Below are 26,585 nucleotides of genomic sequence, written 5' to 3'. Positions count from 1 at the left end.
CCAGCATTTATTTGTAGACTTTTTGATGATGGCCATTCTGACTGGTGTGAGATGATACCTCATTGTAGTTTTGAATTGCATTTCTCTAATAATTAGCGATGTTGAGCAGCAGATTGCTTTATTATCTTTAAAAACTAGTTTATTTTAATTGGAGGACAGTTGCTTTACATTATTGTGACAGTTTTGGCCACGTATCAACATACATCGGCCATAGGTATACATGGACTCAGTGGCAGATTACTTTTGAACATGTTAAAACAGGGATTGTATGGGGAAAAAGGGCACAAACCTTTTAAAACCTATTTTCAGGCACAAGGTAGGGCCTTGTACAGTTTTAACTAGATTCAAGGATTGGCATGTTTAAGCTTAGAGTTGAGAAAGTGTCCTGTTTAGAAGTTTCTGGCCTCTCTGGATGACTAAGAAGATGTGGCCACCCCAGGCCCTCCTTTCCTCACCACGGCCTTCAGATGGGGCACCAGCCTGGGTCTCTGCTCGGCATTCTTTACTTGCTGAGGCCATCTTGCTCTCCACTGTGGTCATCTGACTTGTGACCTCTGCTGTAGAATTTACTGCTTATTTTAGAGTCGGTGTGAGAATGAAGCAGTAGCCAGTTTTTTTTTTTAATGTCAAAAAATACTGGTATCAAGCACTATAAAATACCATCTGATCCATTTCCCTTCAAATTTTAGGAGAACATTTACTATACTTCAGGAAAGCAGAAAGATCTGGCTAAAATATAGAAACTGAGTGGAAATTGCCCTTGTGAAGGATATGAGGCATACGTTTAATGTCAAGAAGTTGATTTTTAGTAATTTTTGTGAGTTTAATCTTAAGTAGAAGGAAAAATAGAAAATTTACATACAATCCATTTATATCAATCATGATTTTAAATGAGTGACTAAAAAATGCCTCTGTTAACACAGTAAATCACCAAAACATTTTATTAAAACCACTTTGCAAAAAACTCATCACTCAGTTTCTGAACTTCATTCCTGTGTATACATAGTTTTGACAAAATTGTATCTAAAATGACACCGCAATAAGCATCTTTGAACATCTTCTCTTCTTATTTTTAATTCTTTCCTTAGGTTGAGTTCCTAGAGCAGCTTCCTGGTTCAAAGGGGATGAGCAGTTTTATGGTTCTTGGTTTGTTTTGCCAAGTTATTCTAAAAAAAGATGTAATTAATTTTTCATTCTGGTAGCTCAGCTGATAAAGAATCTGCCTTCAATGCAGGAGACCCCGGTTTGATTCCTGGGTCCAGAAGATCCCCTGGAAAAGTAATAGGCTACCCATTCCAGTATTCTTGGGCTTCCCTGGTGACTCAGATGGTAAAGAATCAGCCTGCAATGTGGAAGACCTGGGTTCGATCCCTGGGTCAGGAAGATCCCCTGGAGGAGGGCATGGCAACCCACTCCAATATTCTTGCCTGGAGAATCCCCATGGACACAGGAGCCTGGTGGGCTACAGTCCATGGGGTCGCAGAGAGCTGGACACGACTAAATGACTGAGCACAGCACAGTAGCAAGATATGAAAGTGCCTAGTTTTTCCTTCTTCCCCAAACTCTCCCATGAGTGGGCTTTTGTAATTTTTTAGTTATTTGCGTAAAAAGTACTCAGTGTGATTGTATATCTTGAAATTAAAATTTAGATGTTTGTATAGTTAGCTATTTTTGTATAATAAGCCATCTGAAAACTTAGTGGTTTAAACAAAAACCATTTCTTATTTCTCATGAGTCTATAGTTTCTCAGGACTGTTCTGCTCATCTCTGATGGCTGCAGTTGATCTTGATGGGGATTGCTCTTATGTGAGCCGTCAGTTGGTGGGTTGGCTGGGAGCTGGCTGGACTAGGATGGCTGATGAGCCATCACAAGTGGGCTCTTCCCCATGTGGCCTTTTTCAAGCAGGCTAGCCCAGGATTCTCCACATGCTATGGAAGGGTTCCAGGAGAGTGAGGGCCACTTGATGCCTCATCTGAGAGCTGGCACTAGAACACTTCTGCCACATTCTATTAGGGGGAAAAAAGGCAAACTCATGTTCAAGAGCTGGGGAAAATAAACTCTATCTCTTGATAGCAACAACTCTCAGTTCAGTTCAGTCGCTCAGTCGTGTCCGACTCTTTGAGACCCCATGGACTGTAGTACACCAGGCCTCCCTGTCCATCACCAACTCCTGGAGTTCACTCAAACTCGTGTCCATCGAGTCAGTCATGCCATCCAACCATCTCATCCTCTGTTGTCCCCTTCTCCTCCCACCTTCAGTCTTTCCCAGCATCAGGGTCTTTTCAAATAAGTCAGTTCTTCACACCAGGTGGCCAAAGTATTGGAGCTTCAGCTTCAGCATCAGTCCTGCCAATGAACACTCAGGACTGATCTCCTTTAGGATGGACTGGTTGGATCTCCTTGCAGTCCAAGGGACTCTCAAGAGTCTTCTCCAACACCACAGTTCAAAAGCATCAATTCTTTGGCACTCAGCTTTCTTTATAGTCACAATCTCACATCCATACATGACTACTGGAAAAACCATAGCTTTGACTAGACAGACCTTTGTTGGCAAAGTAATGTCTCTGCTTTTTAATATACTGTCTAGGTTGATCATAACTTTTCTTCCAAGGAACAAGCATCTTTTAATTTCATGGCTGCAGTCACCATCTGCAGTGATTTTGGAGCCCCCAAAAGTAAAGTTTCTCACTGTTACCATTCTTTCTCCATCTGTTTGCCAAGTGATGGGACCAGATGCCATGACGTTAGTTTTGTGAATGTTGAGTTTTAAGCCAACTTTATCACTCTCCTCTTTCACCCTCATCAAGAGGCTTTTTAGTTATTCTTTGCTTTCTGCCATTAGAATGTTATCATTTGCATATCTGAGATTGTTGATATTTCTGCTAGCAATCTTGATTCCAGCTTGTGAGTCATCCATCATGGCATTTCCCATGATGTACTCTGCATGTAAGTTAAATAAACAGGGTGACAATATATAGCCTTGATGCACTCCTTTTCCAATTTTGAACCACTCCATTGATCTATGTCCAGTTGTAAATGTTGCTTCTGTCCTGCATACAGTTTTCTGAGGAGACAGGTATGGTGGTCTGGTATTCCCATCTCTTTAAAGGCTTTAGTGTAGTCAATGAAGCAGAAGTAGATTTTTTTTTTTTTGAATTATCTTGCTTTTTCTGTGATCCAACAGATGTTGGCAATTTGATCTCTGGTTCCTCTTTCTTTTCTAAATCCAGCTTGTATATCTGGAAGTTCTTGGTTCACATATTGTTAAAGCCTAGCTTGAAGGATTTTGAGCATAATCTTGCTAGCATGTGAAATGAGCACAATTGTAAAGTAGTTTGAACATTCTTTGGCATTGCCTTTCTTTGTGATTGGAATGAAAACTGACCTTTTCCAGTCCTGTGGTCACTGCTGAGTTTTCCAAATTTGCTGGCATATTGAGTGCAGCACTTTAATAGTATTGTCTTTTAAGATATTAAATAGCTCAGTTGGAATTCCATCACCTCCCCTAGCTTTGTTCATAGTAATGCTTCCTAAGACCTTCTTGACTTCACACTCCAGGGTGTCTGGCTCTAGGTGAGTGACCACACAATTGTGGTTAATTGGGTCATTAGGAACTTTTTTGTATAGTTCTTCTGCGTATTCTTGCCACCTCTTCTTAATCTCTTCTGCTTCTGTTACATCCTTGCACTTTCTGTCCTTTATCTTGCCCCTCTTGTATGAAATGTTCCCTTGGTACCTCTAATTTTCTTGAAGAGATCTCTAGTCTTTCCCATTCTATTGTTTTCCTGTATTTTTTGCATTCACTTAAAAAGCCTTTCTTGGAGAAGGCAATGGCACCCCACTCCAGTACTCTTGCCTGGAAAATCCTGTGGACGGAGGAGCCCAGTAGGCTGCAGTCCATGGGGTCGCGAACAGTTGGACGCGACTGATCGACTTCAATTTCACTTTTCACTTTCATGCATTGGAGAAGGAAATGGCAACCCACTCCAGTGTTCTTGCCTGGAGAATCCCAGGGACAGGGGAGCCTGGTGGGCTGCCGTCTCTGGGGTCACACAGAGTCGGACACGACTGAAGTGACTTAGCAGCAGCAGCAGCAGCAGCAGCAGCAGCAGCAGCAAGAAGCCTTTCTTATCTCTGCTTACTATTTTCTGGAACTCTGGATTTAGTTGGAACTTTGCATATCTTTCCCATTCTCCTTTGTCTTTTCCTTCTCTTCTTTTGTCAACCATTTGTAAGACCTCCTGTATAGGCAAGCCATTTAATTTTCCTGAATCCACTGAACGTCTCCATCTACAAAACAGGCATGAAAATACCTATTCACAGGTTGCTTCAGGAACCAAATGAGATAAAGTAGCATAAATAATAGTCACAGCTTATAGTGATTGAGAACTTGCTGTGTGCGGGGCACTCTTCTAAGGACTGTGCCCATTTATTCCTTCCTAAAATCCTATTGTTTCTATTTTACAGTTAAGGAAACTGAGACACAGTCTATAGAAACTCTCTGAAACCTCTAAAACACATTAAACAAATGTTAGCTCTAACCTTAATTCTCCTGGTAGTGTATATTTCCTTATCAGTTTGACCCAAATCCAACAAATGCTGCTGCTGCTGCTAAGTCGCTTCAGTCGTGTCCGACACGGTGCGACCCCAGAGATAGCAGCCCACCAGGCTCCCCTGTCCCTGGGATTCTCCAGGCAAGAACACGAGTGGGTTGCCATTTCCTTCTCCAATGCATGAAAGTGACAAGTGAAAGCGAAGTTGCTCAGTCGTGGCTGACTCTTAGCGACCCCATGGACTGCAGCCCACCAGGCTCCTCCATCCATAAGATTCTCCAGGCAAGAGTACTGGAATGGGGTGCCATTGCCTTCTCCGCCAACAACTGCTAGCACCATTCAAAAGCTGAATCTGTGTTTCCCTCCTTTGGTATCCTAACAGTTCCTTTTCACCCTCTCAGGTTTCCTGTGGATACCATGACGGTCACGGTGGTGTATGATAACTCAGAGGCCACAGAACTGTGCGCAGCTCAGCACCTCTACCTCAAGCCCATAGCAAAGCTGATGATCAATGTGTTGCTCCCTGAGAGCCCGGAACCCTCGAGACCCGTCTCTAACTGGGAAGTTCTGGACCAGCTGAAGAGCCTGATTTGTCCTGACCAGTTTACCACTGTGCGGCTCGCCAAGAGCACCAGGGACTTCATCCGGTTTGAGGGGGAGGCGGAAACGCGAAGCTTGGTTCAAATCCTGAAGGCCAAGTTGCACGGGAAGATCATCAAGCTAAATGGCTTGGAAACAGACTTAAAAGTCGTGGTGACAGACGCCCAGGGAGAGTGGGAGCACTTCCCCAAGGAAAATGTGGCCACCCCGATGGGTGATGGGTCTGAAGAGCAGGACCATGATAAGAGTCCAAATTCCATATACTTCGAAGGGCTGCCCTGCAAGTGGTTTGCTCCCAAAGGTTCCAGTGGGGAGAAGCCGTGTGAAGAGATCCTTCGGGTGGTCTTTGAAAGCTTTGGAAAGATCAAGAATGTAGATATCCCAATGCTCGACCCCTACCGAGAGGTTATAACCAGTGGGAGCTTTGGGGGGTTCAACTTCGGCTTGCAGACGTTCGAGGCATTTATACAGTACCAAGAGTCAACTGACTTCTTAAAGGCCATGAAGTCCCTCCGCGGGATGAAGCTGATGCTTAAAGGAGATGATGGGAAAGCTCTGGCATGTAACATCAAGGTAAGGAGCAGCCAGGGTTTTATAAACTTTTTTTCCCATGGTTCAGGTGGTCTTGAGTAAAAGCTAGAAAGAAGCCTTTGGAACAGATTTCCTTAGACCACCCTGGAGGCTCTGATCAAGAGCTAATGTAAAGATTTATGTTGTCATTAATAAATGGGTATTTTTTGGGGACAAAATATCATTATGATTAGGGCATTCTCCTACTGTCAGCCGTGCTGCCAGCTGTGGTTTGAAGTGATGGTTGTTATAGTCTGGGGCTCTGCCCAGCTCCTTGGGGACATTAAAGGATTCTTCATGGTCCTTATAGAAGTATCTCATATGCTTCTTCTGTTTGACAAATTGCTGGAAAAGGGCAACATGCAGCTTGAAACAAGAAAGGCAGTTTATTCCCTCTTTGCTATGGGAGTCACAGTTAACTATACATTAATGACGACTGTCAGGTAAATTCTAAAACAGAATCCCAACAAACCTGGTTCCTTTCCTCTCAAAGTCAATCTGTCTATCCAGCATGAAGACAGCTTCATGACTGTCTGAATGCCTGGTCATCTTGTTCTTGAAACCTTCATGCAGCTAAACCCTTTTTCTCTAAATCAGTCTTTAGTGTGAATTTGAACTTTCAGCTTCAGTAGCTTCAGGTGTGTGTGTGTGTGTGTGTGTGTGTGTGTGTGTGTGTGTGTGTGTGTGTGTGTGTGTTATGTGTGAGGCTTCTTGGGTTAAAATATATGTTTGAAGCTTATGAGCTATTCAGTCTGACAAAAGATCTAGCAATCGCTATAATGACCACCCACACACTACAGCAGCTTAAAAAAGAAAGCATTACCAGTGGAATGAGAACATCTTCCCCTTTGTGTACCATCCTCAGTCAAGGCTGCTCACTCCCTTCAAAGGTAACTGTGATGGTGAATTTGGTGTTTGTCACTCATGCATATTTAAATAGCTACTTCTGCATCCTTGGGAGAAGGCAATGGCACCCCACTCCAGTACTCTTGCCTGGAAAATCCCACGGACGGAGGAGCCTGGTAGGCTATAGTCCATGGGGTCGCTAAGAGTCGGACACGACTGAGCGACTTCACTTTCACTTTTCACTTTCATGCATTGGAGGAGGAAATGGCAACCCACTCCAGTGTTCTTGCCTGGAGAATCCCAGGGACGGCGGGGCCTGGTGGGCTGCCGTCTATGGGGTCGCAGAGTCGGACACGACTGAAGTGACTTAGCAGCAGCAGCAGCTGCATCCTTATATTTTTTAGGCGAATTTATTTGTATTGCATCAATCTGACTTTTACTTTATTTTCAGATTTGCAAAGTTGTTTAATAATCACTATAGTCAGATCTTGTATCTCTTTTGGTCAATTTTCCTACATCTTTGCTCCCCCCACCCCATTTCTGGACTGTTTTTGTCTCTGCTGATTTAAAAAAACATTATTAATAACTCAGTTAATCAATATAACAAACCAGAAGCAATATACTCACATCCCTTAGAACTCGTGTCCATACGGGCACTATGATGCCGCATATGGCTGTCAGGTGAGTTCCTCAAAGGTTCTGCCAAAGAAAGTTCTAGAAATCCCACAAGGACAGTTTGAGAGATGACTGAGAGGCAGTGTAACTGTATGGGTACTGGGACACAGAGAAGGCATTTTTAATTCACTTGGTTTGGCATTGACAGGTACAAATTAGTTTTAGCTCTCTGGTCTGGGACATACCCAGCCAGCAGGCAAACTTTTCTAATGATACTTTGAATTGTTTGAGAGCAGGTTATGTTTGATACAACCAAACACTTCAGTGAAGGAGCTATAAAGAAGAGAAATCAAGAAAGGCTGAAATTACAAGAGTTGGAGGAAGAGAGGAAAAAAGCAAAAAAAAGAGAAGAGGAAGAGGCTGAAAGGTGAGGAGACCTAGTTCAGTGAAGAGCATTGTTGTTGTTGTTTTTGTTGTTTTTTGTCTGTTTTTAAACTTAAGATTTACGGATTTATCTCTTCAGGTGAATGGGTTCATCTCTTCAGCATGATGGGGGGGAGCAGGAATTGGTGCCCATTAGAAAATTGCTGTCTTTCCATTACATTGTTACAAAACCAAAAGGAGAAAGCAGTGAAAAACAAGATACTTTAAAAGTATGCTTGTCAGGAGGAGCAAGTAATGAGGAATAGTAGGACCAACCAGATTAGGTTGTCTAGGAGTTAATAATCATTAAAAAAAAAAAAAGGCCGGGTACTTTTCGCATGAGAATTCTAGCCTGCCAACTTACAAGTTTCACCAGTTTACCTAAATTTACCAAAGTTTACCTTGCCTATCCATTGAAATTTTGGGGGAAAATTCTTTTCTGTTTTGGAAAAGATTTTCTTTCATAAGATGATCAATAATCAAACTAACCCAGAAGGATCTGTTGAGACCGTTTTTCCTGTTGGTTCAAGTTCTTTCTGTGAATTTAAGGAGCCTGTGTATTTACTTCTTTGAGCAGTTTAGGAGCTTGAGACTAGAAAGGACCGTTGGATTGTCAAGGGTTTGCCAAGAAGGGACAGCTGGACCAGAACTACGGGGCTCCCCAAACCAGTTTTACCTCCTTCCTGGCTCCTCCCCTTGCAGGTTTATTCTTCCAGCCTTTTATCCAAATTATAGGAGTTTAAGAATAGTCTTCCATGTGCCTCTCACGTTTTTTTGGCTGGCGGAGTGCTAAGAGTTACTTAAGGTCTTGGCTGTGAAACCTGGCCAGAAGCTGATCCCAGTAAAGGTAATGAGCCCCCCCAAATTTCCAGATCGATTATGCAGTTGAGCTCATCCTCCAGTTTGGGGCTCGGTCCTCCCTCAGGCAATTGTCCTCCCCTGCCCTTCCCCCACCCCCCAGGTTTCCATGCTTCTATGAGAGCCTAACCAAAACATCTTAAATATTCAGAAAACAGAAAAATAAGCCCATATTCTTCTAAATCAGCCTGTTTTTATGATAATGTACTGGGTGGCTCAGATGGTAAAGAATCTGCCTGCAATGTGGGAGATCTGGGTGCAATCCCTGGGTTGGGAAGATACCCTGGAGAAAGGAATTACCTGCTCCAGTATTCTTGCCTGGAGAATTCCATGGACAGAGGAGCCTAGCAGACTACAGTCCATGGGGTCACAGAGTGTCAGACATGACTGAGTGACTAACACTTCACTGTGTTAAGGAGTGTGCACTAAAGACCAGTTCTAACCTTTAAGATTTTCTGAGTGCCTTGACTTACTTTCATTTGCGTCTGTGTGACCAGCTCAGGAAAGGTTTTGATCTCAAGAGAAATGGAATCATCACTGCAAATGCTAGATCCCATAGTCCCTGCTTCTGGTTTGAGAAAGTGCAGGGGGTGGGGGGAGGTTGAGGCCCTTCCTTTGAATTCAGTAGTCTTCTTCATTTATTTTTTAAATTCTCTCTGCATGAGGTCTCCTGTACGTGTTTCTAACTGACCAACTTCGTTAAGCATCTCTCCCCTTGGCTGATGTGTCACAGTGTCTTTTGTCCTCAGTGGTCTAATGTCGAGCCTTGGGGTGTTGTAGCTGGAGATTTTGGGGAACTCCTGCCAGGGAGGAGGTAGTGGGGAAGAGAGTAACCCTTTTGCCCGATAAACACCTTCTAAAGGGTTCACTCTCTTAATCATTATCCAGAAAAAGGAAAGAGGAGAGGAAGGTCCAGGAAAAGAGGAGAAAGGCCAGAGTCAAGAGACGCACCCAGAAGGAAAGGGACAGGCACCGGCAAAGGAGACAGAAGGACAGCGCCAAAGTGGGGGCCCAACCAGGGTCCAACTCTTCCAAAGACCTGGAGAAGAGGAAGATCCCACTGACCCAGACGCAGCTGGAGGCCCTCTACCTGATTCGGGCACTCCTAAGGAAAATTGCAGTAAGGCTCTTGCCCCATTGTTCTTTGGTTTGGGTAGCTAGTGACCTCTCTGAGTCATTATGGCCTTTACTTTGAAACAGCAGCCTATTGTTTAACCAGTGGCTGTGGAAGACTTACTGTATTCGTTGAGGTTTGTTTTCAATAGGCTGGTCTCTAATAACCACAATTTTGCATTGACCAAAGGGATATTCAGGTTCTCTGAAGGGGTTGGGTCTCACCTCCACCATCTGGCGTGCACACACACACACACACACACACTTTGTGTTTCTCAACTACTCTTCTAAGCTCCTAATGGAGCTAACAGAAAATGCCAGGAGGAGGGATGTGGAGTTTGTAGTCCTACATTACCTTTCGCTGGCCATTCATCAGTGACAGGATTGGACGGGAAAGGAGGGCCTTGAACAGACATGTTAGTCTAGTCTTCAGCTGTTTGCTAAGGAATACCTCACATCATAGGCCAGTTGTTTTGTTTGGAGAGTTTCAGTTGGGGAAGGTTTTGTTCTCCCATTTACTGACCTCCTAAAGATAACCAGACTCAGCAGATGCCCCAGAGTAAAGACCGAAGCGTTCATTTGAAAAGCCACATTCAGTGTTCTTAGACACCAAGAGTGAATGGCATTCATTTTCAGTAGAGTTGATTTTAGGTATATTTGCCATCTCACCTGTTTTTGTTTTTTGTTTTTCTCATTGGTATGGCCCATCAAACTGCATGAAATAAGGATCAGAAAAACCTCACATTTATCTTGACAATAAGGCGAGCTGGATCTTTTTTAGTTTGCCTTGCTGCTACTGCTGCTGCTAAGTCGCTTCAGTCGTGTCCGACTCTGTGCGACCCCGTAGACGGCAGCGCACCAGGCTCTGCCATCCCTGGGATTCTCCAGGCAGGAACACTGGAGTGGGTTGCCATTACCTTCTCCAGTGCATGAAAGTGAAAAGTGAAAGTGAAGTCAAGTTGCTCAGTCGTATCCGACTCTTAGCAACCCCATGGACTGCAGCCTACCAGGCTCCTCCGTCCATGGGATTTTCCAGGCAAGAGTACTGGAGTGGGGTGCCATTGCCTTCTCTGTTAGTTTGCCTTAATGACTGCCAAAAGTGACTTCTTTTGAAGAATTCCTCTCTTCAATGTGTGTGGTACCAAATTTGAATCCCAAGTCCTGGGTAAGCTCTGAGCCCTGATTTGTGCCGAGTGTCAGTGGGAGCTCAGTACAAGCTCTCCCAGCAGGGTAGGGGCCGTAGTCCACACCTTCCACCTGCCCTGCAGTCATGGACAGCAGAGAGCACCATTGTCACAGCCATATTTTCTACTTGCTATCTTGTTTCCAACCGAGGTGGTCAGGTCAAAGACATGCTCACTTGTAATCCATAGGAAGAGGCCGTAATAAAACCCAAAAATGCAGTTTGGCTTTTATAAAGCCAACTGACCCTTTAAGACACATATTTCACCCACCAGTCTTTTCTTGTTCTAGGACTGTAGCCCCAGGGAGCGCTGTAGAGCATTTCTTATTCCTCTTCAGCTTCCCACCCTTGAGCACAATACCTGGAACAGTAAGTAGACCCATCAATTTGTGAACAAAGGAAAAAAGGATTATGTGCTTTTGAAGGTATGTAACTGGGGTGCTTTCTAACATAAGGACAGGCACAGACCTAGTCAAAGCAGCTCCTGTTAGATGGGGACATTTAATTTTGTACCTCCTGTTTCTTCAGTGTGCTATTATTCCTAATTTGGATCTACCCTAGGTGTAATTAGAAACTCTTCAGAACAGTGCTATATAGCCCAGTTTTCTTTGAGATTTTTAACCTGTTGAGCTTTTCATGTGAGATTTTTAACCTTTTTCTTTGAAGGAGTCTGAAGAATTTTACCCACGGAAGGCGAATATTGCAGGCTTCAAAGCTCATTATGCTCTGGGGACCATGTCAGGAACTCTGAAGAAAGAAGAACCAAACACTCAGTATCTTCAAAATCAGGAGGAAACGCTAAAATGCCCTGTTTCCAAGTCAAATTATAAACGTAAACGAAAAATGAAGAAAAAAGCTAGAGCTCACTTACGTAAATCTTCCCACCGCCTTGGGGGGAAAAAAAAAAGATATTCAGCAAGAAAAGAGAAAGCTGGAAAATCATTAACTGATGAATACAATAAAAGTTTGAGCTGTGAACAGAATTCCTTGCAAATTATAATGACTCAAGGTCAATCTCTTGAGAAAGACCAGCATGGTTCTAATACCTCCTATTCTTCCAGATTTGTTGAGAGAGACCATAGCAGGAAACAGAAGATCTATGAAACAGATGAATTTATTGACTATCTTTTAAACCATTATCAAACTCCAAAATATGCCCGCATCTGCCTAGAACCAAGTCACATAACAAGCACATGTCAGTGGAAGAGAACTGTCCTTGTGAAAGGAAATAGCTTTCAAATCAATTTGAGAAAACATAAGCATCGCTCAACCAGTTTGAGCCAAATGCAACATCTAGATAGGAGAGAACAGGTGCAAGAAGATGATCTCTGGACAAATCTTTCTTGGGATACTGAGCATATATCACAAAAGAAAAGAAAAGTGGATTATGCTGAAGAATGCACGAAGAAGTTTAAACATCATTTTAAGGACACAGCCAGTGAAGCTGGTGATTGCCTGTCCCCAACTGATGACAAGAGCCATCTGTTGGAAAAGACTCATGCTTACCAAGTCCAGGATCCCATATCCACAAGTCAAAGCCAAGTTTCCTCATCTAAGAAGTCAGAAGACTTTGATTTGAAGTTGAGAGATTTCTTAGAGGAAATTAGCAGTGATTCTGAATGTCTCAGTGATAATCTTAGTGTAAACAAAGAGAAGAAAAAGAAGTCTGTGGCCACATATGATAGCTGCCCAGAAAAGGGATGTCTTGATGCTGATGAAATCATCACTTGTGATCCAGAAATTATGTCAAGTCAGCAGGCCTTGCATGCAGAGTGGAAACATGATGGGGAGGAAAAATACTCTGAATACAAGCTTAGGAAACCAGGCAGGAGGTCTACTTATGAACTGAGATGTTCGTGGCTTGAGGGTAAAAACAATTCCATTAGAAATGAGGACAGCAACAGCAAAGAGAGGGAAATACTGGCTCCCCAATACTTATTTGATGAAAGCCACCACCACAGATCCAGTGCCAGTGATCAGTTAGACACTGTCATAGGAAAGAGGAGGCAGTTTAGTGATAGTGCATTTGACCACAGAGTCAACTATAGGCTCTTGCAAGTGCCAGTAACATCACCAAAAACTGCTGATGCTTCCTATTTGTGGGATTTTCCCAAAAGAAGAGAGATACCATGGAGGTCAGAATATAACTGGGATGCAGGAAGGATGAAAAGACGTGAGTATTCTGGAGATTTCATGCTGAATTCTGATAGTTACTACATCAGACCTAACAGTCTGGAGCGCATTGATAGAAGCCATTTGAGAAACAACTTCACTAGTTCTTTTTATTTTCAAATGTTTTGAAGGTTTCTTAGATCAGTAAACCCTTATTCACAGTAAAAATCTGCAAGAAGAAAATTTAAAACCAAATGTAGCTATGTAGTTAGCAACTACAGAGCAAGAGAGCAAACACTTAGGAGCTTGAGCAAGGTCAAATGCAAAACCTTGCTTCTCTTGCCAAAGTATAAAGTATAGATCAAAGTGTGTGTGTGGCAGATGTGTTGGCAAACTGGAAACACCAAACATCCCGATTCAAAAACTTGGTAAAACAATGTGCTTGCAAAACTTTCTTATCCAAGGACAGACATTTCTACAGTTCGATTGCAGCTTTAATTTGGTGCCATCAAAGGAGCAAATTCACATTGAGAGGAGTTAAGATAGCCTTCTACGGTTCTTCAGCTGTCATAACATTATCATTTAACATCATTTATCTTCAAAGGGATGGCAGTGAATGCATAAGGATCTTTCTACTTGTTCTTTGATTTGGTTCGAACACCATGTGAAGCAACAAACTTTCCTGACTTTTATCTAGAAATACCTATAGATAAGAGAGATGACACCTAGAACATACACTGGACTTCTCCATGACATTAGAGGGTTCCCTGAGCATCTACCAGAAGGAAATTAATCTTATTAATATGTTCATAGGACTCAAAGAGTTGTCCTTTTAGAAACAAAGCCTTGGAAGAAGAATCTAAAAGGGGCTCAGATTGTCTTTTGAGGCTGACACAGACAGTGGACCATTAGCAGAGTTGTTTTTTTTGGAAGAACCCCATGTCATTCCATCGTAGAAAAGCAACAGGATTGAAGTGATACAACTTGGGATTTGTCAAAGGAAATATTGAACAATCCTGGGGCACCAAAAATGGCACTTGGGAAGAGAGGATGTGACACTATTGCATTTCAGGTTATGTAATCCTTTCACTCAGGGTTGGGTGACATCAGTTTGTAAAAAGCCACTGAATATCCCCAAACTGACTTTTATAAAACAGTAACAAGTGCCTCCTCAACCCTCAGTAATGCCATGGAGTTAGGAAGAGTCAAGGGTAAAGCCCATACTTTTCTAGTGGGGGGAAAATTGTATGTGTGCAGAATTTGTAAACTCTTAACATAAGCAATTTATCTTTTTACCTACTGGTTTTGGACTCCTTGAATATGTTTTTAAATTGAGATATTTTATAGATTCGTAAAGACATACATCTTAATGCAGTGCATGTTCTATTGAAAGCCCGGCTGACTCATTCTGCCTTATATTGGATTTAGGAACTCAGGGGGGGCAGTAGATGACTTTTTTCTTCCAACAAAACTATAGCTGACATGGCAGTGGAAGACCTCAAAGAGATTTGACTGCCTGCAGCGGGCAAAGGTATTTTAATCCACAAAGTAGTGGAAGGCAACATTTTCATATTACATGATTCATTTCAAATAGTCCTAACTTGATAGTCCATAGAAAAGGACCAGCTGGTCAAGCCAAAGTAGGACACCAGTCAGTGTGGCTGCCCAGAATGATAAGGCATGATGTGTGCTTGTAACCAGACTCTTGAACAACCTGATATCTGAGATGCCTAGAAAATCTTCACATCATTCATTTATTTGTTAGCTCTCTTGTATTCAGTTCTACTTGCAAGCTAGTGACTCTGCCATCAGAGTCACACAAGCCATCAACTAGGCTTGGCTTGTCCAATCTGAAAAATCACTCCTAGGGTGAGTGCCTTTTCTCCTCTAAGGACTAGCAATGACTATTAATGTTCAGAGTACTATTGTCTAGAGTAGCCTTTACATTATAACAGCTTGTATTTTGTCAGAAAACCTGTGGCAACCAGGTATTATTCTTTTCCAATGAGACCCAAGCTCCCTATTGTTTTCTTCATGTTTAATGCCCTTGAAACACAGAACATTATGGGTTTGTAATGGAAAGCAGCTATGCTTGTTTTGGAAAAAAGAAAGAAAAAACAACTCAATGTCTTCTGTCATTTGATAATTTTTCTTTGCAGAGATTTTAGGCATGAAAACAATTTGCTGCTCAGTAACCAGACATAAAAAAATACATTGCAGAATACAGCATGTGCAATTAAAAAATTTTTTTTGTATAATAGAATTGGTGCTAAGTCACTTCTATGTAATATTTTTGTCTAAATACCATCCTGGGACCTAGAAGAAAGTAAAAATACTGGTTTTGTGTTTACTTTCTATACAACCTTGGGTTTTTATGTCTTGTGGTAATGCATTCTAGATTTGAGCAAATCCCTTTTTTTGGTGTGTGTAGGCCTTAAACAAGGATGAGAACAATTTCTCCTGAACTTTTCAAATGGATTGATGGAATGATTTAGAACTGAAAATGTGATACTCACTTTCTGTTAATTAACACTGTTATTCTTTGTTGTGCTGTTATTTAAGTGGTGCAAAAGTTTTCTCATATCTTTTTCCTATGTCCAGTGAAGGGCTGGAACTTTAATCTGTGTCTTTTTAAATAGATGTTTTCATGTTTTTCCTTGTATGCATTACTAATAGTGCTTTAAGAATTAACTAAAAGTCTGTTAATGTGTTTTCGTTACATTTGTTTGAATTCCTCAGGTAGAAAGCCATTGTAACCTGGTAATTTTGAACTTAAGAACCAAATAAATGTATTTTCATTTGTTGCAAGACTGTTCAACATGTTCACTTTTAAATGTTGATAATTCCACTTTGTGGGAGGGTGAGATTTCTACCTGTAGTATGCTGCTTTGCACTAACATTGCTGCTCCTTTTTGTCATTTGCATTGGTAGAGAAATAATACATGTTTGATTTTCAGATATATTAAAAATAAAGTTGTCATAGTATAGAGTCTTTGTTCATTGACCAGATGTGCTGGATAGAATATCACACACCTGCAGTAATATTTTCTTTGAAAATATGTCTGGTTTCACTACTGTTTTGAGTCAACATCTCCCTTTATAATACCAGTTAATGGCAATTGACTGTCAGAGCTCATGAAAATGCAGTTGTATTTTCATTTTTGGATAAATGAGAATCATATTTTGACTTAAGACTGTTCTCCCTTCAGCAAAGGTTTTATCAGTTCTTTATAGGCAGCAAAACAGATTCCACAGAATTTCACCTCAGCCCTTAGGGCTTCGCACGTGGTGCAGTGCTAAAGAATCCATTTGCCAATGCAGGAGACGTGGGTTCAGTCCCTGGGTTGGGCAGATCCCCTGGAGGAAGAAATGGCAACCACTCCAGTATTCTTGCCAGGGAAATTCCATGGACAGAGGAGCCTGGCAGGCTACAGTCCATGGGGTTGCAGGGTTGGATACAACTGAGTACACACACACACACACACACACACACAGTTCAGGCCTTGGTGAAAGTGTAGAAGTTACCCAATTTCCAAAAACATGTGTGGGTGTGGGATGGGGAGTCCAGTCATAGATGTGAGGGGCTTCAGTGATCAGTCTTTGATCCTGAAAGAGTTAATTGTATTTTCACAGGAAATGTACAGCAAATTTCTTCTAAATATCTGTAACAAAGGCGGACTGTACCTTAGAGGGCCACTGGGCACTCTAGAGCTTCTTTTTGTTCAGAGAGCTCTTTCTGAGACAGCAAAGGCTGTTTTTGCTCATTCTGGATCGAGGGTTTGCATGAAGAGTGGCCCTCTGATGTAAGGTGAACATGATATTGTGTAGAGAAGCCACAGAGATGCTGCAAGCACATAGCAAATGCTGCTTCTGGGACTAAGAAGACAGTGTCTAGGCAGGGACTATAAGAAAGTAGGGGAGGAGGAAACAGCTGTTCACCTGGCCCCTCCCTGGCTGGCATGGCTGGTGCCATGGCTGTAACCACCACTCCCTCATCTTCTCAAACAGTGCCTTTTACATAATATGGCTTACAACTGTGTGAGCTGGATTTAAGTTTCTACAGGAAAGTCCTGCCTGATAGTAATATCCCTTTACCTGTAATCAGTACAATGTTTAGTTCTGAATGGGGGGATTCCGGCTATCTGGGGTTGAAGCTTTTAACCAGGCTCTGGATGTTTTCCACCTGGCATCAAGACAAACCTGTTTAACTGAGTAAAAGGAGCAGCCTAATCTCAGGCTGCAATGGTGGCCCAGTTTCTCTCTCCCTCCCCTTCCCCCAAAAGCATACGGCCTAACAGGTTGCTTGGCACAAAACAGGCAGCTCAAATATTTGTTGGATGAAAACTAATGCAGGAAAAGGACACATTTTAAAACAACAAAAACAGACAATATGGTTTGAGAACATAAAAGCTGGAAAGCTCTGAGCCCTCTCTGGTTCAGGGAGTACCTCCCTTGTAAGAAGAGTCTGTCAATTTTCACATGAAAATGGCAAAACACTAATCTTCAGAGTAATAGGTTGTCTGTTTATACAACCGACTGCATATGTAAGTCTCATATCCTTTTGGCATGAAGTGAATCAACTTTGCGACCATAAGGTTCCTGAACACTTTCCTAATCCCATGATACGTAAAGCAAAAACAAAACCTGCCTTGGCACTCAGTAAGTCTTCACTAGAGTTACTCCTTAGTAAACTTGCTATAATTCAAGGCAGAAGTCTGCCTCTGAGTTTATTAAATTCCGACAAAACAGTAAATTCGATTCACTATTTTAACCGGATAAGCTGGTACTTGGTTTTTGGTGTGCAGCCTCTGTGAAGTTGTACCCCTTTCCTTGTCTCTCTTGGAAGACAAAAAACATCACTCAGAAGTGAAACTCTTGAATCTGCTTCCTCAGATTAAAGTTTAAAAGAAATAAGGCAATCCACCACACTATACTGGGTAAAACCATTTTATTAACTGACCAAAGCACTTCATTTTGTTTTCTGATTTGAGGTAAAACCATTAAACACAGTTCACAAGAAAATACAATGACTATTCAACTACAATTACAAGAGTTTGAAACCTCACTAGTTATTCATATAATACTTTTACAAAGTCATACAATTGTACAGTCTACTTAAGCTAAGTTTATTGTTAACCAAGACCAATATCAAAGACCAAGACACTTGACTACAACTCTTGCAGTGGCTATAGTTTTGTAACAACAGAAGAATAACTGTTAGGTTATGAATACACTTTAAAAACCACTTGGCCAGTAATGTGTACGGTTTCCTCATTCTTCAGGGGTGTGTGTGAAGGCTCTTAGAGAACAATCTGCTCCTGTCCTACACGGTCCCCTCGCATGTCCAATCATGTGAAATAACCAAGAACACAGGGGTGGGGAAAATAGTCCTACAATCTTATTCATGTATTTTTGGTTTTTAGGCAAGCCAGCTGATTTTCGCCAAAGCTTGCTTTGGAATGTTGAGATCCTATTTTCAGGCTCATTGGAGATTACTGTTAAGTAAGGGCATCTGAGTGTTCCAAAGAGCACAGGACAATGATGCTGTCCCCAAACAGAAAAGTAGGTTACCTGTGATTGAGTCCAGCTTTGAGATTTCATTTTGTACTGGACTGCTCTCTTTAATTAATACCAAAGCCTTTGGGACACTGCAGATTTGCTTTAGAGGTAGAGAAAACAGAAATCATGCAGTTAGGTCAATCGAGAAATAAAGGATTTTCTATCTTTAGAGAATATCATGACTCAAAGTCCATTCTTTGTTTCTTGACGCTTGAAGGACTTCACACATTTAACCTTTAAACCTGTTTGGGGGGAATACTCATGTCTTACCTGTCTCTCAGGAAATACAAGTTCCAATTCAGCCTGCACTGACTACAAATAGAAGAAAAACCATAATAACATTTGTCTTACAGCACTGCAGTTCACTTTCTGGATTTGTGACACACAAACATATCATGCATTCTAAGACAGAGTTAGCTTTATCAGTGTCACTAGTGATGTTAATTAAAAAAATGTACAGCAAGTTCAAAACTTTTCTAAATATTGAAATCACCATGTTTTAAAGACAGACTGGAATGTTACAAATGATTCTGCAAAATACAAAAATAGATATGCTTCCGCTGAAGGCCTTAATCATTCTTCCGAGTGCTCTCATCTTTTGGCTCCTCCTCGTCTGAGTACACGGTGGGCTCCTCCCCGTCCTTCAGCAGTTTGCCCACATGATGGTACTTGACTGGAAGAAAAGAAGATGACACAACTGGTCATTCTCACGCTTTGGAGAAAACCACTATCATATTTCGTTTGAAAGCACTTACGAGAGGCCTACAAGCAACACAAAAACATGCTGGGATTCTTCAAGGCAGTTTATACCACAGTCCCAGCCAAGTCCCAGGGAGTTAGTTTTGTTCAGCAGATAGAAGTATAGAATGGGGAGTGATGCCTGACAATGTGTGTGCAAGGTAATGTCAAAGTGGTTTGTTTGTGTGTAGGGGAATGTTCAGCAGAGCAAGGGCTTGGTATGAGTTAGTTGGAAGGGTTGCAGGACACTTCGTGGGAGAGAGATATGCTTTGGAAGATGTGTAGAAGGACTTGGGGAAGGAGGGGTTTCCACAAAGTGCCAACGCCATTCACAAAGGCATTCAGGTGAGACCAAACATATCTGGGGAGCAATAAAGGGACCGACTTGGCAGGAGACTGGGAGCAGCGTCAGCCAAACAGGGTGGGAAAATCTTATGAAAGATGTGCAAAGGCAGCCTGAGGCGTCTGAACTTATCCCAGATGGCAAAGGGCACCGAAAGTGCACAACAAAGGAATGACAAGGTGAAATAGCGCTATGGTAACAACGGTTCCACTATGTATAGAGGGCAGGGCGAGTTAGTCAGGAGAGTCCAGGGACAGGGTGACTAGGAGGCCAGCGGGCAGATCCTCACGGGGAGAAACGTGAGCCAGGACGAAGGCAGTGTCCATGGGGCTGGAAAGGGAAGGATATGAGACCCATTAAAGGCAACTGGAGACAGGAGTTACGGAAGTGAACGCTGGAGACTCCGTGCACCGAAATGGGGACTTTGTGACCAGAGACTGACAACAGGGACTGGAGAAGTGCAATTAGTGTTGGCAAGATGCAGGTCTCAGTAAACGTTTGATACAGAAGGTTCAGTGGAATGGTGGGGGCAGAAACCATATTGTAGAGAGCAAGGAGGGATGGAACAGTGGTTAGGGACAGCCATGATTACTAGATGCTTGTCTGACAGAGGAAGGAATGATAATAGTCTCGGAGGATAAAGGGGAGAGCAGGAGACAGAATTTTCCCTCAACTTGGGGAAAAAAAGCTAGACGTGGTTAAAGGCAGTGGTAAAGGAAACAGGAGAACACTGGAGATTTTGGAGAATGCAGGTTTAAGAGAGTAACCAGAATGTAAGAGACTCGAGGAGGGACGGAGTCAGCAGATGACCACCATATTGGCTGTATTATCGGGCCAAGTTAGTGTAGGGTTAATTATCACAGTGTCAGAGGTCAAGAGAACTCCTCTTCTGAATATGGGTAGGAATTAAAGGAGTAACCAACCTGTTTAATCAGGTAAACTGGAGCTACTTTGCTGTGAAATAATAGTCAGGAACAATTAGAACTCGCCTATTTGAACATATTATAAAGGTCCCTAGGGTGCTTGTGACTGTACAAGACAAATAAAAGCTGGGTGGCACCTGAGAAACCTGCCTTAAGGGGGAACCATGCCAGTTTTGAGTGTAGCTCAAGTGTCACGACAGTATTTGGGACTAGCCTTAGTTTAAGGGGTTGGGGGAACCATGGTTTTTTACCCCACTGATGAAATTAAGTCCTATAAAATAGAGCTATGTAAATTATGAATTACAACTCATTGGTTTCATATAGAACAATCTATTGTTACAAAGGCATCCTGAAGATGCAAAAAATGAGGGACTGTTAGATAGCTGAATTATGTTTTCAGAGTACAAAGACTTGCCTCTGGACTTGAAAGTTATACTTAGTTGACTTGGGATCCAAACTCTAAAGGCAGAGTTATACCTGGCTAATTATTAATCCAGAACTCTCTCTGAGGTCAGCATTACTCTCAAAACAGTTGAATTTAGCAAAAAAAAAAAAAAAAAATTATAGAGAACAGTAAATAGAAAATGACATTTATAATGACCTCCATCCTTACTTCCCCCCAAAGCCCTTGGTCCATAGCATAAGCCAGGAAACAAGTGTCTCCTTTCTGCTTTCTTTTTAAAAAACGTAGACACCATTGTTGCTGGGCAGATTATAAGCATCATTTGTAGATGAGGCCTATAGTTAGGCTCAATTAGATTCAAAGAGAAGCTGTTTTGTATAATACAAGTCTCTCATTCTTTAACAGCAATGTGGGCTGCTTTTAAACAGCAAGTTCTACAAGTAAGGGCTTATGAAAATCCTTCTGTAGCCAAGATGGCCACTCTCCTTTCCCCTGCACACCAAATCCTAGTGGGAAAATCTATGCAAACCTCAGAAATTTCAAAAACAGAAACCCAGGTTTCCACAGAGAACTAGCTAGATATTGGGATGCAGTCATGGCAAGTGACTCAGCACTGCTACAATTACTTCAAGCCATGAACTTGATCTGTCCAAGATTCAGGAGCCTATCAAAATGCTCTGCAGTTGCAGGCTGCTTAGTAATAACTATTGTACTGCTGTGAATCCCATTATTGGTAGAAATCTGACCCTGGCAAAATAAAAAAAAAACCCACTTACAAGTGAACTGAGAGTCCCAGTCACTCAGGGTCTCCTGCTGGGCAGGAGTGAGGTCGGAAAGGTCATCGTACTCATCCTTCAGCGCTTCCTTATCCAGGCAAAAGGTGGCAAGGCCTCTGGATGCATCTCTTCCAGCAAAGACTCCATACGGCCCCTCTTTAAAAACAAAACCAAACCAAAGACCAATTGTCTATTAGACAGTCAATTTCTCTGTGGCTCACACACAGGAAATGGCTTCCTTACCAATGAGCATGGAGAGCCCATTTTTGAATATCAAATTCCATTTGGAAACCTTAAGTGATTGACGTGGATCCTTTGATTATTACCTAGTGAATACTGAACGACCTGTTGTCATTAAACTTTTAAATACCTAAATCAAAATGCTATACTGAAGAGTTGGACACTACTGAGCGACTTCACTTTCACTTTTCACTTTCATGCATTGGAGAAGGAAATGGCAACCCACTCCAGTGTTCTTGCCTGGAGAATCCCAGGGATGGGGGAGCCTGGTGGGCTGCCGTCTATGGGGTCACAGAGTCGGACACGACTGAAGCGACTTAGCAGCAGGAGCAGCAGCAGCAGCATTTCTTGTGATTGCAAATAGCTAATAAAAAAGCCATAAATGATTATCTCCTGGGGGGAGGGTGTTAGTAGGGAATGATCCAAGATATAGTTCATGGATCAGAATTTAACTTCTGGACATTGAACCTAGAACCTGGCTCTGTTCTAGGGACTGGGGTTGCACCAGTGAAAGTTATGGTTTCTGAAGATAAGAAACGTGCGTGCGTGCTAAGTCAGTCAGTCATGTCCAACTCTGTGCGACCCTATGGACTGCAGCTTGCCAGGCTCCTCTGTCCATGGAATTCTCCAGGCAAGAATACTGGAGTGTGTTGCCATGCCCTCCTCCAGGAAATCTTCCTGACCCAGGGATTGAACCCACATCTCTTATGCCTCCTGCATTGGCAGGTGGGTTCTTTACCACTAGCGCCACCTGGGAAAATAAGAAACACTAGAGTGTAAACAGAAACATTTTACACATGTATGCTGATGCAATTTAATGAGCCAAGAGTGTCTCATAGAGATCTTTGGTTGTGAGACTAGACTGTGTTGAACATTAATGTATGGCCTCTGCAGGAGAAATCATTTTATGAGTATCAGTGGTTTAGAAATCTATCCACAGGTTACATAATCTTCACTGTCAGTAAAGAAGGCATGGAATCAGGTCTGTCAGCTGTTTTGGGTGGGTTTGAAGACTCTGAAAATTCTGTAAAATATCTGACTGCTATTATACATAATGATACTAAATTTTTGTCTAAGAGAGCAGTGAATCATTCTGTATGTACTTCAAGTGGGTTTTTCGACTTATTTTAATATTGCACCAGTAAATGAAAAGAATCCAGTGTACTTTAAACAATGTGTTGTTTCCCCAAAGGTAGATCAAGTAGCAAGTCAGATATGAAGAAGTTTGCAGGTAACTACCATACCAAGTGGGCTTCCCTGGTGGCTCAGAGGTTAAAGAGTCTGCCCGCAATGTGGGAGACCCGGGTTTGATCCCTGGGTTGGGAAGATCCCCTGGAGAAGGAAATGGCTACCCACTCCAGTATTCTTGCCTGGAGAATCCCACGGATGGAGGAGCCTGGTGGGCTACAGTCCACGGGGTCGCAAAGAGTTGGACACGACTGAGTGACTTCACTTTCTGACTTCACTTTCACCATACCAAGTATGAGAACAGATCACATTTCAATATGGCCTGAAACCTCAATCCACTAGGACACTTTTATTTTTACAAATTAGACGAAATTTATGATCAACTTTTAAAGGCACATAAGATTCCGAAGAAAAATGGTTGTTTTTCATCACCATTACATACTGCCATTTCCACTAGAGAAGGTAAACAGGCCAAGTGGATGGGTTTGGACCTCACCATTTTAGAACTTATGGTTACAGAATACTGAAAACACTCTGAGGGGAGCATTAAAAATCTTTGGAGAATACATACATTATCCACCAGAATATACAGTCACCAGAATGTAAGCTCCATGAGCAGAGATGTAGGCCTGTTTTGTTCACTACTATATTCCCAGCACCCACAAAGGTGCCATACATACAACATCATTAAAAATAATGAATCATTTTCAGGAATCCTTTATAACACAAAGTGTAATTGCCACGTGATGTTACAGATGCATGGACTCATGCAGGTAGACTGAGATCGCACAACGGGCCATCTCTATCACTTTAAAGAGGGACAACTAAGGCCTGGAGAGAACAATGCTTTGCCCCAGGTCACACAGGTGGTGAGTGACCCAACAAGGCCGAGAACCCAGGCTGCCTGACTCCCAGTTTCAAGCTCTGTACACAGGCCTACCTTCCTCTCAATGACTTTGCAAACTACAATTATATGGTGAAGCTCCAGGCACGTTTCAACTGCTTTATGGGGTGGCTTGGTTGTAACAGATATTTACATGATTATGTTTACTGATAAAGCCTTCAGGTGCACCACTGTAAGTGACAAATAATATAGGTATGGTTTTCAAATTATTTTGACAGTTACATGTTTATAGGAAGTAGGTCTTCTAAATCCTCCCCAAGGAAAAACTGTGGCGTGGGAGAGTGCTTTAGTACATCTGATGTTGATGAGTTGGAGGGGCAAAGTAAAACAAACCAGGAGTGGGGATGAAGGCAGACTGCTGCCTTCTTCGCTCTCCCTCCTCTCCCTGAACCCCCTGATTTTAGACGCATCCATACTGGAGGAGCTAAAACCCCTTCTTCCTCTGATCCAAACATGCTGTAAAGCAGAACTTTCCCAACCTGGAGACTCCTCGAATTTGCCTGGGGGTGGGCGTATTAAAATGCAGATTTCTGGATCACCCCTTTCCCCCACTCTTGGGGGAGATTAGGCCGGGAATCTGTATTGTACCTCAAGTGCATCAGGTGATTCTGTTCTGCAACCAAGCCTGGAGAAGCCTCATTTCTAAGGCCTACCAAGCCTGTCCCTCTGCAACAGCTCCTCAGTCAACCAGCCCTCATTTCCCCTCGGGTTGGCTTTTCCACGAAACCCCACACCCAGCAGCCTCCGTAGCCCTACCCCTTTTGTTTCTCAGGATCCTCCCACTTCTCCCTCCCTCCATTTTTTTTTTTTTTTGGCTTCTAGTTCCTTCTCTCCTGTTACGGAGTGTAATACTGTATTACCTTCTGGTCTTGCCACATTCCTATCGACCACTACATTCAGCCTTCTACATCCAGCTCCCTTCCCCCTATGGAGCCTCCCCTGTTCACCTCCCAGCTTTCCCCGTCTGCCACACACATACCAAACACATGCCACTCACATACCTGACACATGCCACATTGCTAGCACACGCGTGCGCACGCACACACACAAGCCTGACATGCCACATACGCATCACACAGAGCACACACACATCACTCACTGCCACGCACAGTGCTCCAACCTGCTGCTAATCTCGTTTCCCATTTCCTTCTCCCACACCTCCCCATTCCTCATGGCTACTCCTGGGGTCATCGGCCTTCCCGGCCCCTCCAAGGCTAGACCTCCCGACCCCCTCTCGCCCTCCCTCCCATCATGTTTCCCTCGAGACACTCTCATTTCCTTTCCCCAGACCGACATCATCCCCTCCTTCCAGGAACCCTCGAACCCGATACCTTCCAAACTCCTCCAACACTGCGCTCTGCTGTGCCACCCCCCACCACCCTCAGCCTTCCAGACTGACGATCTCACCCCCCCATCCACCCCCGGCTTAAGCATTTCAGTCTTCTTCCTCCACCCCACGCCGGGGCTGGCGGTGCGGACCGGGAATCTGCGATCCCACTGGCTCGCAGCCTTTCCAGGGTGCCTCTGGCCCCCTGCCCGCCCGGGGAGCCTCCCTGCCCCGCCCTCCCAGGCTGGACACCATTCCAGCCCCTCCCCGGGCGCCCCGCTCCCTCCTCGCCCCTCCGGGACCCAGCCCCGTGCTGGGGCCCCTTCTTTTGTCTTTGCGACCCCCCGGCCAGCCGCCGTACCAGGCCCGTAGAACTTGCGGCCTTTGGTTACGTCGAACACCTTGCCATTGATGGCCATGAGTATACGCGGGTCCTGTACGCCGTCGAAGCGCCGCAGCTCGGCAGGGGTGAAGTCGCGCCGCTTAAGGCGGGGCAGCGGGGGCGGCTCGTCGTCGTCGCTATCGCTGGCCGCCGGCTGGTCCCCGCGCACGATCTTGTAGAGCAGAAAGATGCAAAGGCCAAGGAGCAGCAGGTTGAGCGGCGACGTGAAAATCTCTTGCAGCAGCCCGCCGCTCTCGAGCTCGCTCGTGTCTGCGCCGGTCGCCGCCACATCCTCGGCAGCCATGATCGCTGGAGCAAAGGTTGGGCCGGGATAGGCAGGGATCCGGAACTTGCTTTCTCCTCCCTCTCCGCGAGCTACTGGAGCGCGGGGCCCGGCTGACCAAGACTAGCCAGCGGAGGAGGTGGAGCCAGGCGGGGCGGAGTCGGAGGCGGACGGGCGGGGCCTTTCAGCCCCGCCTCCCCGCGGCAGCCGAGGCTCCCGGCGCGACTCAGTCAGGCCCCGCCCAGCTCAGGCCCCCAGACCTGGCCTCTGTTTGGTGGTGGCTCCCCTCCCCCAGCCGGATCCTACCTCCTCCGCCGCGGGGATTGCGGAACACACCCCTCAGCAATACCTGCAGGGCCTGGTCGCAGCCTCACGCCATCCCCACGCCAGCCTCTAGCTAACTGCGACGCATCACGCAGCCCTCCTCCTTACCCCCAGTTGTTCATCACACACCTACCCGCTTGGCTTTGCCGGGCTCTGTGTAAGGTCTTCTCAGCCACCTGATGCGAACCAAACACTAACTCCATTTCTCCTGCTTTAACCTTCTCCCAGCCTTCCATTCAGGAGACTCATCTTTACCCGGCCAACCCTCGGGATCGCGAGGCTCTCTTAGGAGACAAGAAACTGACTCCTTAAACTCCTTTC

The 26,585-nt window shown here is 43.8% G+C and overlaps 2 protein-coding genes across 3 annotated transcripts in view; one reads left to right on the top strand and one right to left on the bottom strand.

Moving 5' to 3' along the window:
- Positions 1-15,840, top strand: part of LOC139180898 (A-kinase anchor protein 17B-like) — a 60,519-nt gene extending 44,679 nt beyond the window's left edge. For both annotated transcript variants that reach the window (XM_070783491.1, XM_070783490.1), the window contains exons 2-5: positions 4,956-5,727; positions 7,482-7,612; positions 9,355-9,586; positions 11,429-15,840. In XM_070783491.1, coding sequence (XP_070639592.1) covers positions 4,972-5,727; positions 7,482-7,612; positions 9,355-9,586; positions 11,429-13,063 — 2,754 coding nt within the window. In that variant the 5' untranslated portion in view covers positions 4,956-4,971 and the 3' untranslated portion in view covers positions 13,064-15,840. The remainder of the gene's footprint in view (positions 1-4,955; positions 5,728-7,481; positions 7,613-9,354; positions 9,587-11,428) is intronic.
- A 1,965-nt stretch (positions 15,841-17,805) lies between these two features.
- PGRMC1 (progesterone receptor membrane component 1) lies at positions 17,806-26,051 on the bottom strand. The gene is made up of 3 exons (XM_070784811.1): positions 25,637-26,051; positions 21,617-21,772; positions 17,806-19,106 (listed from the first exon to the last, which is right to left on the bottom strand). Exons 1-3 carry the CDS (start codon positions 25,959-25,961, stop codon positions 19,003-19,005), a joined length of 585 nt encoding a protein of 194 aa, XP_070640912.1. The 5' UTR covers positions 25,962-26,051; the 3' UTR covers positions 17,806-19,002.
- Between the last annotated feature and the right edge of the window lie 534 nt (positions 26,052-26,585).

The sequence above is a fragment of the Bos indicus genome, chromosome X (genome assembly GCF_029378745.1).
Source record: "Bos indicus isolate NIAB-ARS_2022 breed Sahiwal x Tharparkar chromosome X, NIAB-ARS_B.indTharparkar_mat_pri_1.0, whole genome shotgun sequence".
In the NCBI taxonomy this organism is placed as follows: domain Eukaryota; kingdom Metazoa; phylum Chordata; class Mammalia; order Artiodactyla; family Bovidae; genus Bos; species Bos indicus.
The sequence above is the reverse complement of the archived record's forward strand: the minus strand, read 5'-3'. Positions and strand labels throughout refer to the sequence as shown.

Bases quoted from the DNA above. Each gene is read 5' to 3' on its own strand.
- PGRMC1 (XM_070784811.1), bottom strand. From the start codon at position 25,961: ATGGCTGCCGAGGATGTGGCGGCGACCGGCGCAGACACGAGCGAGCTC. The intron at 21,773-25,636 runs GTACGGCGGCTG...TTGTTTTTAAAG, and splicing joins CCGCAAGTTCTACGGGCCTG to AGGGGCCGTATGGAGTCTTT. The intron at 19,107-21,616 runs GTAAGTGGGTTT...CTTTTCTTCCAG, and splicing joins CTGGGACTCTCAGTTCACTT to TCAAGTACCATCATGTGGGC.